General features: G+C 34.3%; 1 protein-coding gene across 4 annotated transcripts in view; it reads left to right on the top strand.

The window, feature by feature from the left end:
* Nucleotides 1-13,512, top strand: part of LOC150104041 (ecotropic viral integration site 5 ortholog-like) — a 340,587-nt gene that overhangs the window by 100,691 nt on the left and 226,384 nt on the right. Inside the window, exon 1 of one of the 4 annotated variants that reach the window (XM_090396708.1) lies at nucleotides 11,795-12,044. The exons of the other annotated variants lie outside the window; for them this stretch is intronic. Coding sequence (XP_090252834.1) covers nucleotides 11,983-12,044 — 62 coding nt within the window. The 5' untranslated portion in view covers nucleotides 11,795-11,982. Of the gene's footprint in view, nucleotides 1-11,794; nucleotides 12,045-13,512 lie in introns of those variants that run through there. 4 annotated transcript variants of the gene reach the window in all.

The following is a 13,512-nucleotide window of genomic DNA, read 5'->3' as shown; positions in this document are numbered from 1 at the left end:
TGTGACACATTAGTCTACTTGTATATAGAAGCTGTCGACCAGTGTGTCACAATGAAGTCGGCTTCTATATACAGGGTGGCCCGTAAGTCGCAAAAAAGTTTAAACTTTTTATTTTATTAATTTTTTTAGTTTTATTTTATTCAGGTATTCTAAGGAACATTTGGGAAATTGATCATAGAAAAGTTTACAACCCAACAACGAACCAAAATCGTGCAATTTTATTTTGAAAATCAGTATTTTTGGCGAGCGAATAATTTCATGTCGCGAAGATCCGCAGTTAATTGGCCATCACGTTCTCCAGATTTCTTCTTGTGGAATTCCTGAATGAAAAGATGTATGTGAACAAGCCCGAGACAATAGCTGAAGGAGAAACGACGTTCGTGCAGAAATTAGGATGCTGCAGCCAGAAACATTAACAGATGTCATGGAACATACCGTAGAAAAGGCCTGCCTTTGCGAAGCCGAAAATGGAAGGCATTTTCGTGATGTGGTTTTTCATAACTATTAGAAAACTCCAAGTTTTTGTATGTCATTATAACGAAAAAAGAAAAAAAAGTTTAATCATTTAATAATTTGTAATTATTTTGTGACTAATGGACCACCCTGTAGAAGTAGCCTAGTCGTAAAGGTGCTTTGCGTGCAAATTTTGTCTGCTTATACGAGTACTCGGATCAAGATAAAAATTTTTTCTACTTTTTCTGATCTTGAGTATTTTAATAATATGCATTGACCTGGCTTGATCATTGCCTTCCATTAGATGCTTGCCTGTGGTAGCCTCTACTGAGGTGGTCTTGATCAGGGCCACGTCAGTGGTGTTTGTTCTAGATCAGAACGTCTTCAACTTTTCCTACTCTCGACCCCCTTTTCGCCCGAGAAATTTTTACGCAACCCCAGGGGTATATAGGTATAAAAATAGGTATACAAATCAAACATTTACTGGTAATAAATCATAAAGAAATTTATTTGAACACATTTTTTTAGTATACATATAATTTTGCCATTTACATGAAGAATTACAATACAATAGTCTTGAATCTGAGCCGAGGTGTTTCTGGTAGCGTTCGCTGCGTTGCATGACCAGTGCGAAGTTTGCATATTTTGTTTTCAGAACCAAGGCTGCAGTGATGTAGTGCGATGCAACACCGGCGAGCACTGCCAGAAACACCCGGATTCATTACGCGTTTGATTTTGAATTAGTTTTTGGTCGTTGCCCGTTCAGAAACTTTTTACTGTTGCTAAATTCTTCGCGACCCCCACATTCGGTTATGCGACCTCGTTTGGGATCGCGACCCACAGTTTAAGAAGCTCTGCTCCAGATGAGGTTCTTGCTGGCTGTTTGCAGTTGTTGATTTTTGGCTCAATAGTAAGATTTTGCCTGTAACTAGGTTGAGCAAAAACTTTTACGAGTGTTGTCTGGCAGAATTACTGCTGAGCATCCTGTGATCGAGAGAAAATAAGTTGGAATGATCCTTTAAATCATCCATTGAAACCAGTGTTCTGAATGATCACCTAGTTTTTTAGTACGACGTGGCTTACAGACGAATCTTATTCTTGCATTCCATTCGATGCTTGCCTATGGCATGACTCATAATGACGTGGCCTTGATACGGGTCCATCGGTGAGTGCTTGCTCTAGGAAATGAGCGGTTCTTGCTGCCTGCTTGTGGAGAGTGGAACAAGCAGGGTGTCACCAGGTAGAGCTGAGGATTTTGCAGGTGTTATCGGAGTGATCAAGAGTAATGAGTTAGAATGGTCCTTTCAGGTCACTCATTGAAAGTTGATCTGAAGGAACACCCGGACTTTGAAAACCATTTCGTGTACTTATACAGCAAAACGGGTATGATGAGTAGTAGCTCTTCCCGTAATGCATAGCAATATATACATTCGAAAGGAAGTGCGCATTGCATTATGGGATACGAAGGCAAGTGTTGTAAAGTCAACACAGCCTCTTTTGTTTGCTTGTACTTGGATAAGAATTAAAACAAGAATCTAATTTCTTGTCAAGTATTTTTATAACCAAGGGGGAAAAAATCTATAATAAAATGCAATGTTTCATCTTTCTGGCGCTCTTCATTTTCGGAAATGTTAATCGAAAATTGTGACCTGATTATGGAATACCCTGTACTATTTTGTTGATTAAATAATTCGCCCATGGCAGTTTTTTCTTCATACTCTTGCAACCTATATCGTATTATGTAAGATATACACGTATGCTGATTTTCAGGTTTCACGCTAAAAGTGGTTAATCTTTTGTAGATTAACTGGTTTTACCCTAACATCATTTGCATCAAAAATAAATAAATAAAATAAAAAATAAGAACTCAGTCCGAAAAAAAAGAATAACGATGAAAATTCCGCATAATGAACTTTTCACGTATTTCTAATTATATGTTTAAAACATTGGGAGTTGAAAGTAGAGGTAAATAAATTGTTAATTTAGAAGTTTTCCCTCTATTTGCGTGTGCTGGAGTTTGTTAACTGTCATCGTTTCTCGAATTTAAATAATGACATTGTGTTTGAATACATTTTGTATTCTGTGTTACGTCCTCATTACTCTAGAGTAATGAGGACGTAACACAGAATACAAAACATGGTCTGCGTTTTTTTTTTTTTTTTTTTTTACCTACTTTCTCGCTGATATAAAAAAAAAAAAAAAAAAAAAGATACTAAAATCAAATGACATCGCATTGCTTTAAAATGTTCTCGAGTCTGTCGGATTCATAAGGCGTATTTAGAACCAAATTTGAAAGGGAAAAAAAGTGGTTAGTTAATCCATTCAAAATATAGTTAAAACTATTTTGAAATAAATAATGGAAATTAGATGGAATATCTTTATGAAATAAAAGCTAGTGACTAAAAATAAATAAATAAAAGAACGTCGTCATAGTAAATTATATAGCATGAAAGAAATGTAGATATAGTTAGTTGGTTATGAATACTCAGTACCGTCGACAGGGTAGCCTAGAGGCATCTGCCTCACGCCGCGGCTTAATAAGGGCGCTCATTCATTCATATTGCACTAGGCTCCGTCGTAGCGACGTTAATGTTTCTCTTGTAATAAAAACAAAATAGCAATTGGAGATTTTCTTATATGTTTGTCTTATAATCCATCAGGGGTGATATTTAATTGTTTGCCTCAGGGCGCGATCTAATCTGGCAACGGCCCTGTGAATACTTGGTCAAAAATACTGTGCAGCGATAGCTTATCCCCCCCCCCCCCCCGGTTTCCAGAAGTTAGAGCTAAAAGAACTCCTCTTTTTATTCCCTTTGGGAATAAAGAGTTTCAAGTACAGTATATAATACATACTACACAAGAGAAGTTTTAGAAGTAGCGGATTAGTGCCATATGTGGGCAGGAGTTCTCCTTGGGGTAGGTTACAATGTGAAGGGAAGAACAACGGAAATTTGAAAGATTGTGAAACGTGCAATAACAATGGAAATCTTTTTTTTCTGAGTAGTCGCGTGTATGCTAGTTTCAAACTATAGTACATATATTAACCAATAAGTTATTTAAGGCAGTTGGTTACAAATCACGATTTCCCAAATCTTCAGAATGGATAAGTACAATAGGGCCTCTCTACTTTTCCTCGATTATAAACGTTTATTTACTGCTTCATGTTGTAAGTTTGTGTTATTCCAGTGGATTCCATAGCTAGTTACAAATTTCATGTTTCCTAGAAAACGTTTCCATAAGAATCATTAATCGCCAACTAGAGGAGCTTTTTCCTAGGCCTTTCTTTTTCAACCAGTTCCCGATTTGGTTGATTTTTGACACAGGAAAATAGGTCCCCCCCCCCCCACACTCAGAAATTGGACTTTTTAACTTCGCTACTCAAAACACGGGCGAGCTAAACGACCGTCGAATTCTCATTTTTTCAAATGTAATATGTACCTGTTAGATTTAAGGCCACAGGATGCTCGCACTCTTGTGCCTTAACCTCGCTGAAATCACTGATTCATTGATGGCTAAAGAAGTTTTGCTCAAGCTTATCCAATAAAAAAGCGTTAGAGGATTTAGTAGTTATTTCTTTATAAATATAAATAAAATTTTGAAAAATAACTGAAGTATTTCATTGCTGTTATTACGCCACATTACTGGTTGATGTGATGTAATTCTTTCATCTCCACAGAGGTTAAAAAAAATAATTTCACAATTGAATTTTTTTCGAAAAAAAATGTTTTAATTGTGATATTACACAATTAGCAGGCAAAACATAGTCAAAAACCAAACCTCAAAGCTTAATACGGACCGAAGTGCAGGTGCCGAAGAACCTGTTCAACACGTTGACCTAGCTATGGTGCGCCTGCCTGTAAACGGGCGACCTCTTAAGATGATATTATATTTCTCAGCCGGCTTTTGGGAACCAAACATATCCATTGCTTTTCTTTTCCTCTGCTACATTAATTCATGGCAGAAACACAAGCATACATATTCCTATACAAATATTAATATAGATTCTTTCTGTTATGACTATTTGTACTGCACATCAGTGATTTGTATTTCAAAACAGCCATGGACCTTACTTTGAGAACCACCGATCTTTTCACTGTTCAGCATAGCTAACTCTACTTCTTCCCAGAGTTGAATATTCTCCTTGTTGATATTTTCTCTCTTCTATAAAAGTCAGTTTTTGATGCTTTACCATAGATTTTCAACATCAGAGAACCCACTTCGTATGTGCGAACGCACTGCAAGCTCCGCCTAGGAAAAAAAATATGGGCTCATTTGCATTTGGAAATTTCCTCGTGATATTTTAAAACTCAAAGTATGGCATTGTAGCTTAATTATTTTAGTCTTTATTCATAATAAAATGTTATTTTGACATTTATCCATATAAATGTATTACAGTGTTTAAATAATATTCTCATTTCTCTGGCGATGCTGCAGTAAAGACATGCGGGGTCCTGGCGCAAATAGTTCTCACTGTTTTTAAATCTGTATACCAGGAGCCACGATGAAGTACAAAAACTGAATTAGTTGCAGAGAAGAAAAACTTTCATTTTCGTATATAAGTTTATAATAACAATAAAAAAAAAGCATTACAAAAACTATTTTTTTAAATGTCCCGTTTTTTTTATTTTATTTTAGGTTTTACCAGTTTCAAATTCTGTAATTGTCATTGAATTATTTATTTCAATAATTTTCTTTAATTTGTCATTAAATATAAAGTATTAAGGCGAGAGTTTAAAAGTGATCGAAGATATTTTAATTCGAGAATAATTTTTAAGTTTTAATTTAATTTGTTCGTTACCAAATTTCGAGATCTCAAAAGCAGCTCTGGAGTAACTGCGCCAGGACTAATGTGGCGTTGCTAGCTGGACTTTTTTTTTCTTGCATATCATTAGTCACTACAGCTCACTGTATACCTGTCTGTGGTTTGTCTTGGAAATAAAAAGTGGAATTTATATTAAGGTATGATGCAAATAGGTTCTGTGTTCTTTTTGCGTCAATTACAGTACATAAAGAATAACTGCTGTTGACTTGAGGGAAGCCATACCTTTCTGAAAGTGGAAGATGTGCTTCGAGTAGAATTTTCTTAAATATATCATTAAAACTGTTCTGTTTTAAGCTTTTGCTTCAAGATCCGTAGTTCTAAACGAATTTTTATCCCGTCTTACTCTATTTAATTATTTATTTATTTATTTTGCTATTTTTAAAATGCTTCTAAATATCACAATACAATGGAGCATAGCTGTATATGTATCTCGATGTTTGATCTGTAGGAAAATTTCCGTTTGTTTATTATAATGCACAGGAAGACCTATTGTACAAATTCACTATGCATATGAATGTCTTATCGTAGTTGTTCCATACTACTCGTGATATTAAGATGTCTGACAAAAATCACGATTGCATGCGTTGTTTCCTTCGGTTTCCTCGTTTCAACAAAATAAAGAACTTTAGAACCTGTTTGATCTTTAAAAAAATATCAGATATCTAATACATGCATACACGGTTTAAAAAAAGAAAGAAAGAAAGAAATGTGTAACGTGCCTGAAAAACAGGTTGAACGTCTTTCTGACCCGGCTGTAACCCTTATAAGGATAGAGCAGGGCAATGGTTGAATAGTCCTGTAAATAGCATCTCTGAAGAATGGCGTTTATGTATGCCTTTGAACTATTAATCTTTGAACGAATAATTTTTTTATTGCCTTTGTTTTCTTTTATCGCTGATAGCCTGTGTTTCGATTTCTTTATTCCTATATTCTGTATATGTATTTTTTCAGGCTATCATAACTCGTATCCTTCCTTACATATCACATTATCTTTGCCGATATCATTCTCTTTCATCCTTTGGGATTTTTTTTTCTAATATTTTTTTATTACTAATCGAAGTATAGCGAAATAATGAAAACAAAATCCATGCATCATTCTTCCCCAAAACCTAAAGATTGTCTCCCATATATACGCAAGACAATTCAGTGAGCGATTAGCTTAGTGTAAAATAAATTTATATATCTTCCATCAGTATGTAATGTCCTCATATTACGATATCAAGCAAGAGTGATGCAAACCTGAAAAGCCTATCTGAATATGAGACAACGGTAGAAAATGTTTGATGATGAATAACCTGTATGTAAGAACAATAATCCATATGTTCCATTGATCAGAGTAGACCTTGATGAATTTTTAATACTCGGTTTTCGATTACATCAATTTAATATTAACGTTCAACTAGATTTTAGTTTTACGGGAGAAGAAAGTGACATTAATTGATGAAATCGAGTATGAATTTTTGATCGAAACCAGTTTTTTTTCTGCCTTGGAAAAAAAATAGTTTGCGCATTCCAAAAACATAGTCTCCAAACATCACGAATTTTTATTTTCATAGGAGTGGTTTGGAAATTGCTTATTTTTTTTCAAGATTTATTTTCTATTCATGGATTAGATCTCATCTTTTGTTATTTTTAAGCTATTATTATTTTCCGAAGCATTTATTAATGGAGTGTTAGCATTTCGAACATATGCTCGTTACGCGTGTGACAGATTGTATTTTATTTCTTGGCTAGTCATTCTTACTCCTGAAAAATAATTGTCTTTTTCTTAATACATCTTTGGTTATTTCAAAACCTTGTATTTTCCTTGAATATTTGTTAATGATTGGTTTAGTTAGGTATTTGTTTGCTTGCTTTTCTCATTTGCCTGCCGAGTAGGCAGACGTATTCTGTAGTTCCTCATCGAGATTCGTTTTGCATTCATTAATAATTTGAATGTTGCGTCGGATTACGTTTTTTATTAAACTATTTATTTCAGGTTTGAATGGTGTTGAGATTAAAGTTAAATTAATTTTTTTACATCTGTTTTCTGGACGGTTTTTTTGCGTGTGATCTACTTCAGCTATCGAATGATTCGATAGCTGATTTAACCAGGATGCCTCTTCAAATGGAAGCATCTTGCTCTCACATTTAGAGTCGATGCAAATATTTTTGAAGATTTTTCATCGGCAATATTATATAAGCATTTTCTTTCTTTGTACACGGAGTTTGGAGACTAGCATTTTCTCACGATTGATCTTCTGCGTAAGTCACTCATGCGATCTCTGTTATCTGGGCTACGGTTCACTCGGTATGAAAGATTTAGGTTCTCAGCTTCATGCGGGTGCATTTGGTCTGCTCTCAGATACCAACCTAGTTCATATTAGGGATGTATAGACTACATTTTGTCTGGCCCTGACCAAAATTTTGACCTGTCTGTAGGTAGGGTGGCTCTACTCCAGGAAAATCAGCTACACGTTGACCTTTTTTCAGCTTAATCAATGAAACGAAGTTCCGTATTTATTATTATTATTTTTTCCCCCCTGTGGGTGCACGATAACTAGGTTAACGATTCACTGTTTAAAATATTGGATCACTAAAATTTGCTTTTAATAATAAAAATTTTCAAATCCCCAAACAGAGACAGGCAAAGAATGCACGTCTATATATACTGATGTCTTGCGCGATGCATGATAGAATTTTTTTTTTCTTTGATGCTGCTCTAGCTATCTAAGTGGAAACGGAAACAAATCTAATATATAAATATGTGAGTCAAAATTTGATGGGCTCAGAAAAAATACATGGAGTGCAGTTTTTCTGTTTGATATTTATTTTATGGTTTTTTGATATCTTGTGGATTCAGAACTTTACTTCAAGTACATAATTACCGAATAAGCGGTATAGAATTAACTAGTTGGATTAAAAGTAAAAATAAATAAATGTGCCTCGGAAAATTATGGTCAAGAAGATTTTGATTTTTTTTTAATATGCTTTCTCAAGAAAAACCAAATTGCAGACAAATCAAAACTAATTTGAAAAGATCTTGAATGAAATCTCCAAATGAATTAGTTTATTGTTTAAGCCTTTGATTCCAACTTCACTCTGTTTGCATCTAGATAATATAATCTCCATTTATCTATAGACAAAAATACAGTCTCGTATCTCTTTTTCAGTTCATCTTGTACTTAAGAACCAAGACAGATCTTTCCATCACTGCAGTAATGCTCTAATTTTGATTATTTCTTAAGTCAACTCTTGCCCTAGGGTGGCGATATACAGAAGAATTTTATATATAACCATTTATATACCTCAAGTTTAAAAACAGGCAAAAGTTTTCGAATATACCTTGCGTACCATTCTTGAAATCGGATCAAATTAGTACCAGGCAAACATTTGTTACATGGACTCGCATGTTGCTTAATTTTCGCGTTACACAATAAATTTGCCTGCCATTCGTAAATCATTAAGTACGATCATGAAAAAAAGAGGCTGGGAAAATTCCGTTATTATCGCTTCAAATGTCTAATTTTTGAAGTCCGAAATTTGCGGAAGACATCATTGTGGCGATCCTCTCAGAAGACTACTAACAAAAAAGTAACCGGCTATTCTATCACTCATGTCATTTATAACAGGTGTTTTGTTAGTCAAACAGAGTCTGCAATGCCACTTATACAATGTTGTTTTTATATTATAAGCGAATACTATATAACGAATAGCTGCTACTGCAACAATTTTCTGCTTTATTTTCGAACTAGAAAATGAAATTATCGTATTTTTAACAGGATATACAATACAAGCACACCCTTTTTTCCCAATTAGTTATCGGGACGAGAGTTGAAAATCAGATGAAATGAGAGCAGCGTCTTCCAAATGCTCGCAAAGATTGATATTCGTTTTCTCATGTTATACAAGCAAACGTATCATTCTCGAAGACATTTGTGGTACTGTAATTTTTTTTCCATCGACATATATACATTGCGATGTATGTCAATGTATTTAACTTTAATTATTCTTGGTATCAATATTTATTATGTATAGCCGCTTCGGCCTACAAGCAAAGATTGTTGTTTCATTTGTCGTTACTTTACTTTTAGACTAAACCGATGTTAATTCTATATAACTCCATCCAACTACTTTTACCAAATCACTTTGTGCATTCAATTGACACATTACGAATCATTTGCGCTCTATCATTCACTCAATTGACACATTACGAGATATCATTTCACAAAATTGACATCTCATGATCATTCTTTCTACATCTTAAAAGATGCATCAATTGTCATGAATTTACAGTTGAACTCAAGTCGAAGAATAAACTCCCACCTCTTCATTAATATCCTTCTATTGTTCACTTTAAGAACCAGTTCCTGAGTATTCATATCTAATGTTAACATCTTTTATTTCTTTCCAACCCCCCCCCCTTCATCTATTCATATAGATGAAGAGGAGAGGTTGAATAGAAATAAGAGTCTGAAAGAATTTAATAAAATTCTTCTTTCTGTTAAAGCTTTTCACCGTTTGCGAATTTCATCCTACGCACTATTATAACATTTTTTTTTTTTTTTTCTGATAAAAGTTGTTCTTGCTGCTCTGGACACCAAATCGTCAGTTCCTGACGCATTATAGTATCGGGGTATATAGTCTGGTAGTAATGTCGATGCTTCCTGTACCGCGTTTAAAGTCTGGAAATTTTCTCGAGTTGCCTTCTATCTTCCCCATTCTTCAGAACTTAACGAGAAGTTAAGTTTTTGGAGACTGAGGAAACTTTCAACAAAATGAAATACTGTATTGTATACGTACGACCAGGGGCACGCCAAGGGTATTTGCCGCCTGGGTGCAAACTTTTATCTGCCGCCCCTAATACTGCATTGTATAATCCAAATTAGATATTAGCTACACAAAATGCCGCCCTATCAATGTTGTCCCCCCGGGTGCGGTGCACCCTCGGGTTGGCGCGGCCCTGCGTACGACTTACAGGCATAATACACTAATTTCTTCGATTTTCTTATATCTCGTAGTTTGCATTGAGATTTTTCAGTTTCGTTTCTGCAGAGTAGATCCATAATTATTCTCCTTCATCTCTGAGCATCTCCACTAACCATTAGAGGATTTTCTCGTAGCATGATTGTCCGGCTCTTCTCTGTAAAGGATACTGTTTTTATTTTATGGGACGTTTCCTTCAACGGCTTGATAACGCATTACAGCTGACTGAAGACAGTTACAGTGCTGTTAATTCTAAACCATTTGATTCTGTAGCTTGGCAGTTGTTTGCGTTTATTCTACTGATCCTTCCTACCTTGGTTCTTTTGATAATATGCTTCCATCTTTAAACAAAACTATCGGTTCTACGTTGTGTGTGTGTGTGTGTGTATATATATATATATGTATGTATATGTGTATGTGTATATATATATATATATATATATATATAATTTATTTTAAACTTTGCGTAAAAATATACTCACCAAAGAGATTAGACCACTGTGTACTCAGTGCGCCGCTTGCTTGAACTCTTCTGAATTCATTTTTAATTTTTGAGTCTTATTTTATTTCTCTAGTAAATTTTTAGTTTGTGTTCGTATCACCGTTTAAAAATTGGAAATACAGATTATTAAATTATCTCATGTGCAGTAGTTAATGAATAATATATGCAGTAACATTTTAAACACGGCTATGGGTTGATAATAAATAGATGAAAACAGTCTGATGAAAACTTGCGAATCAGAATCTATTGCCACGAAAGAAATTTTTCAAGAAATTCGCAAACTGGCAAATTCATTTGTTTTGGAGTTGTATGCCATGTGATACTACTTCTAAAATATCATTGAAACGAAGAATTTAGTTTACAAACTATACAGAAAAAATTGTATACTAAATTTAAAATTAATATGTTCTTACTAACTTATTGAATAAAGAAAATTATAAAATTGTTCGAACATCAATAGAATGGAAGTCGATGTACGAATTGAGAATCAAATGAGATGTATTATTCTCATTTCAGTTTTAAATTTATAATCCTAAACCCAATTCTGCCACATATTTGTTATTAGGATTTCTGTTTCTAATTGAGAACTCACTAGCATTTTGGTAATCTCCTTTATGACATACTTACTCATCCTTCTTATGGTGTTCTTGCAAGCGTATAATCCTATGACTTTATCTCATTAATTGCATGAGCGTAGTTAATTAAGCATACCTAATCCGGATTAGGCAAGAATGCTTCCTTAAGAGACTGCCAAGTTTATCTGCTGAGCTAGATAAGGGTGTTTATCTAAAGCCAAGTCCTACTGTACTTCGAGCGACCTTGTGTGAAACATGGTATTCTAACATGCGATCAGTTATCCAGCTTTGTATGTTTGTTTCTTGTCTGATCATTCAACACATTTGATCCGAGAATGTTGGTTAGCCAATCGTCCGCGGACGTCGGATAGCCAATCAGGAACGTGTGTTAACGGAATAAACTGATTATCCGTAATTGAGAAGGAAGTTCTAACCGCCACCCCTTTGCTGTCTAAAAGTTTTTCTTTTCCTCATTAATAATACTAATAAAAGTAATTAACAATTAACATAATCGAAAATGTTAATACTTTACTGGCTTTTGTTTTCTGGTAATGTAGTGCACGATCGATAGTTTCACGCATTTACTCTACTCAATTTTCCATATTTTATTACAATACTCCCTTCTAGACATCTTAATATTTCATTATCAGCAAATACCAGTACCCATGATCTATGCAGATGTCATGAAAAACTCAAAAAGCAGTCTCTATCGCAAGATAAAGCTGAGGTAAGCTGTGTAATGAATTTGGATTAAAATTCTTAATTTTAAATCACAAGGTTTTGCGTATCTTTGTAGTGTAGATATTTATATTAAGTATTAATTATTGAAAAGCATAACTTATAATGAAGTTTATCGAATACTTAAACAGTAGGACTGACATGGCCTAAAACAATAATTATATATCTTTTTTAGTGTTACTACAAAAAATGCTCAATGCATGCACAGACAAGTGGTTTGTAAAAGCAGTTATCTTCCAGCCTACTTAAATATTTAATCCTTTCGTGTTGTATTGTTTCCTGCTTTTGGCCAGATGTCGGTATCTTTGTTAACCTATTCTTATGACGTTAAGCATACCAAAAAAAAAAAAAAAATTAGTCAACCAAAACATTGACCTAGTTGTCCCATGAAGCATTTTCTCTTTGTGAGCAGTTTCTTCCAATAGTTAAGTAGAAGAAAGTTTGATTTCGATATTGATTTCACATTAGGCATTTGTATGGAACATTGTTATTAAATTCACATGCGAAAATAGCTGTTGAGGTGCAGGTAAACTTGAATGTTTATCTGGTAGATAAATTGCGAGAGAGAGAAAGGAGAAAAACTGCAGCTTTACGATGAACGAAATATTAGCAGTGCGCGAGGCCGAATGTGTAAACACTCTGGATTATCTTAATTATCCAAAGTAAGTGTTATTTAAATAGAAATATTCTTTGCATAATGCTACTGGCCTCTCCATACTTCATATGTAATAGAAACAACACGGGTGGAATGAAAACATATTATTGGGTGTAGAGTTAACAGTTGTCTTAATTATGAATTTTAGTTTATTGTATACGTTGTAAGAGAAATCAAGGTATTAATATTCAACCGTAATCAAGTCCTCCATTTCATATTTCGGGCGAAGGTTGGTCGATTGGTAGAGCCTCTGCTACTAATGGCTCAGTTAAGTATGTTTGAGCGCGGTTAGTAGTTGGAAGGGAACCAATCGTTCGATGCTGTCGGCACACTCTCCCTCGATGAGTCTTTGGACTCCCTGGAGGTGTCAAAATAATAATAATAATAATAATATTTCGATTAGAACCAATCTAATGAATGCCTCCAGTTTGTCTATTGCTCTAATATAACACTTACCCGCTCGATGTTACAAGCTTAATTTATTGCACTTGACCCTAAGCCGACCGTTATGATTGCAGAGTAATCATTTTTTCAAGGCAACTTTCAGCACCAAAATAAGTAGCGTTCAGATTTCACTACTAAGTGTTGATTGCCTTTAATGAACATGGGTCATTCTGATGATCTAGTCACAATTTTAGTGACGTCGTTAGATATTTAAAGCTGTTTAAAAATGCTCATATCTAAATTTTAATCTTTCCATATAGCACAATTTCCAAGGGACCATGAACCAGTTTCTATGGCCTATTTTTTATATATATATATATTATGACAATTCTGCTTTTCTTTTAAATTATAGAAAAGA

The sequence above is a fragment of the Typopeltis vanoorti genome, chromosome 8, assembly GCF_054136105.1.
Source record: "Typopeltis vanoorti isolate ZY-2024b chromosome 8, IOZ_Tvanoo_1.0, whole genome shotgun sequence".
In the NCBI taxonomy this organism is placed as follows: domain Eukaryota; kingdom Metazoa; phylum Arthropoda; class Arachnida; order Uropygi; family Thelyphonidae; genus Typopeltis; species Typopeltis vanoorti.
Note: the sequence above shows the minus strand (reverse complement) of the source record. Positions and strands in the feature narration are given on the sequence as shown.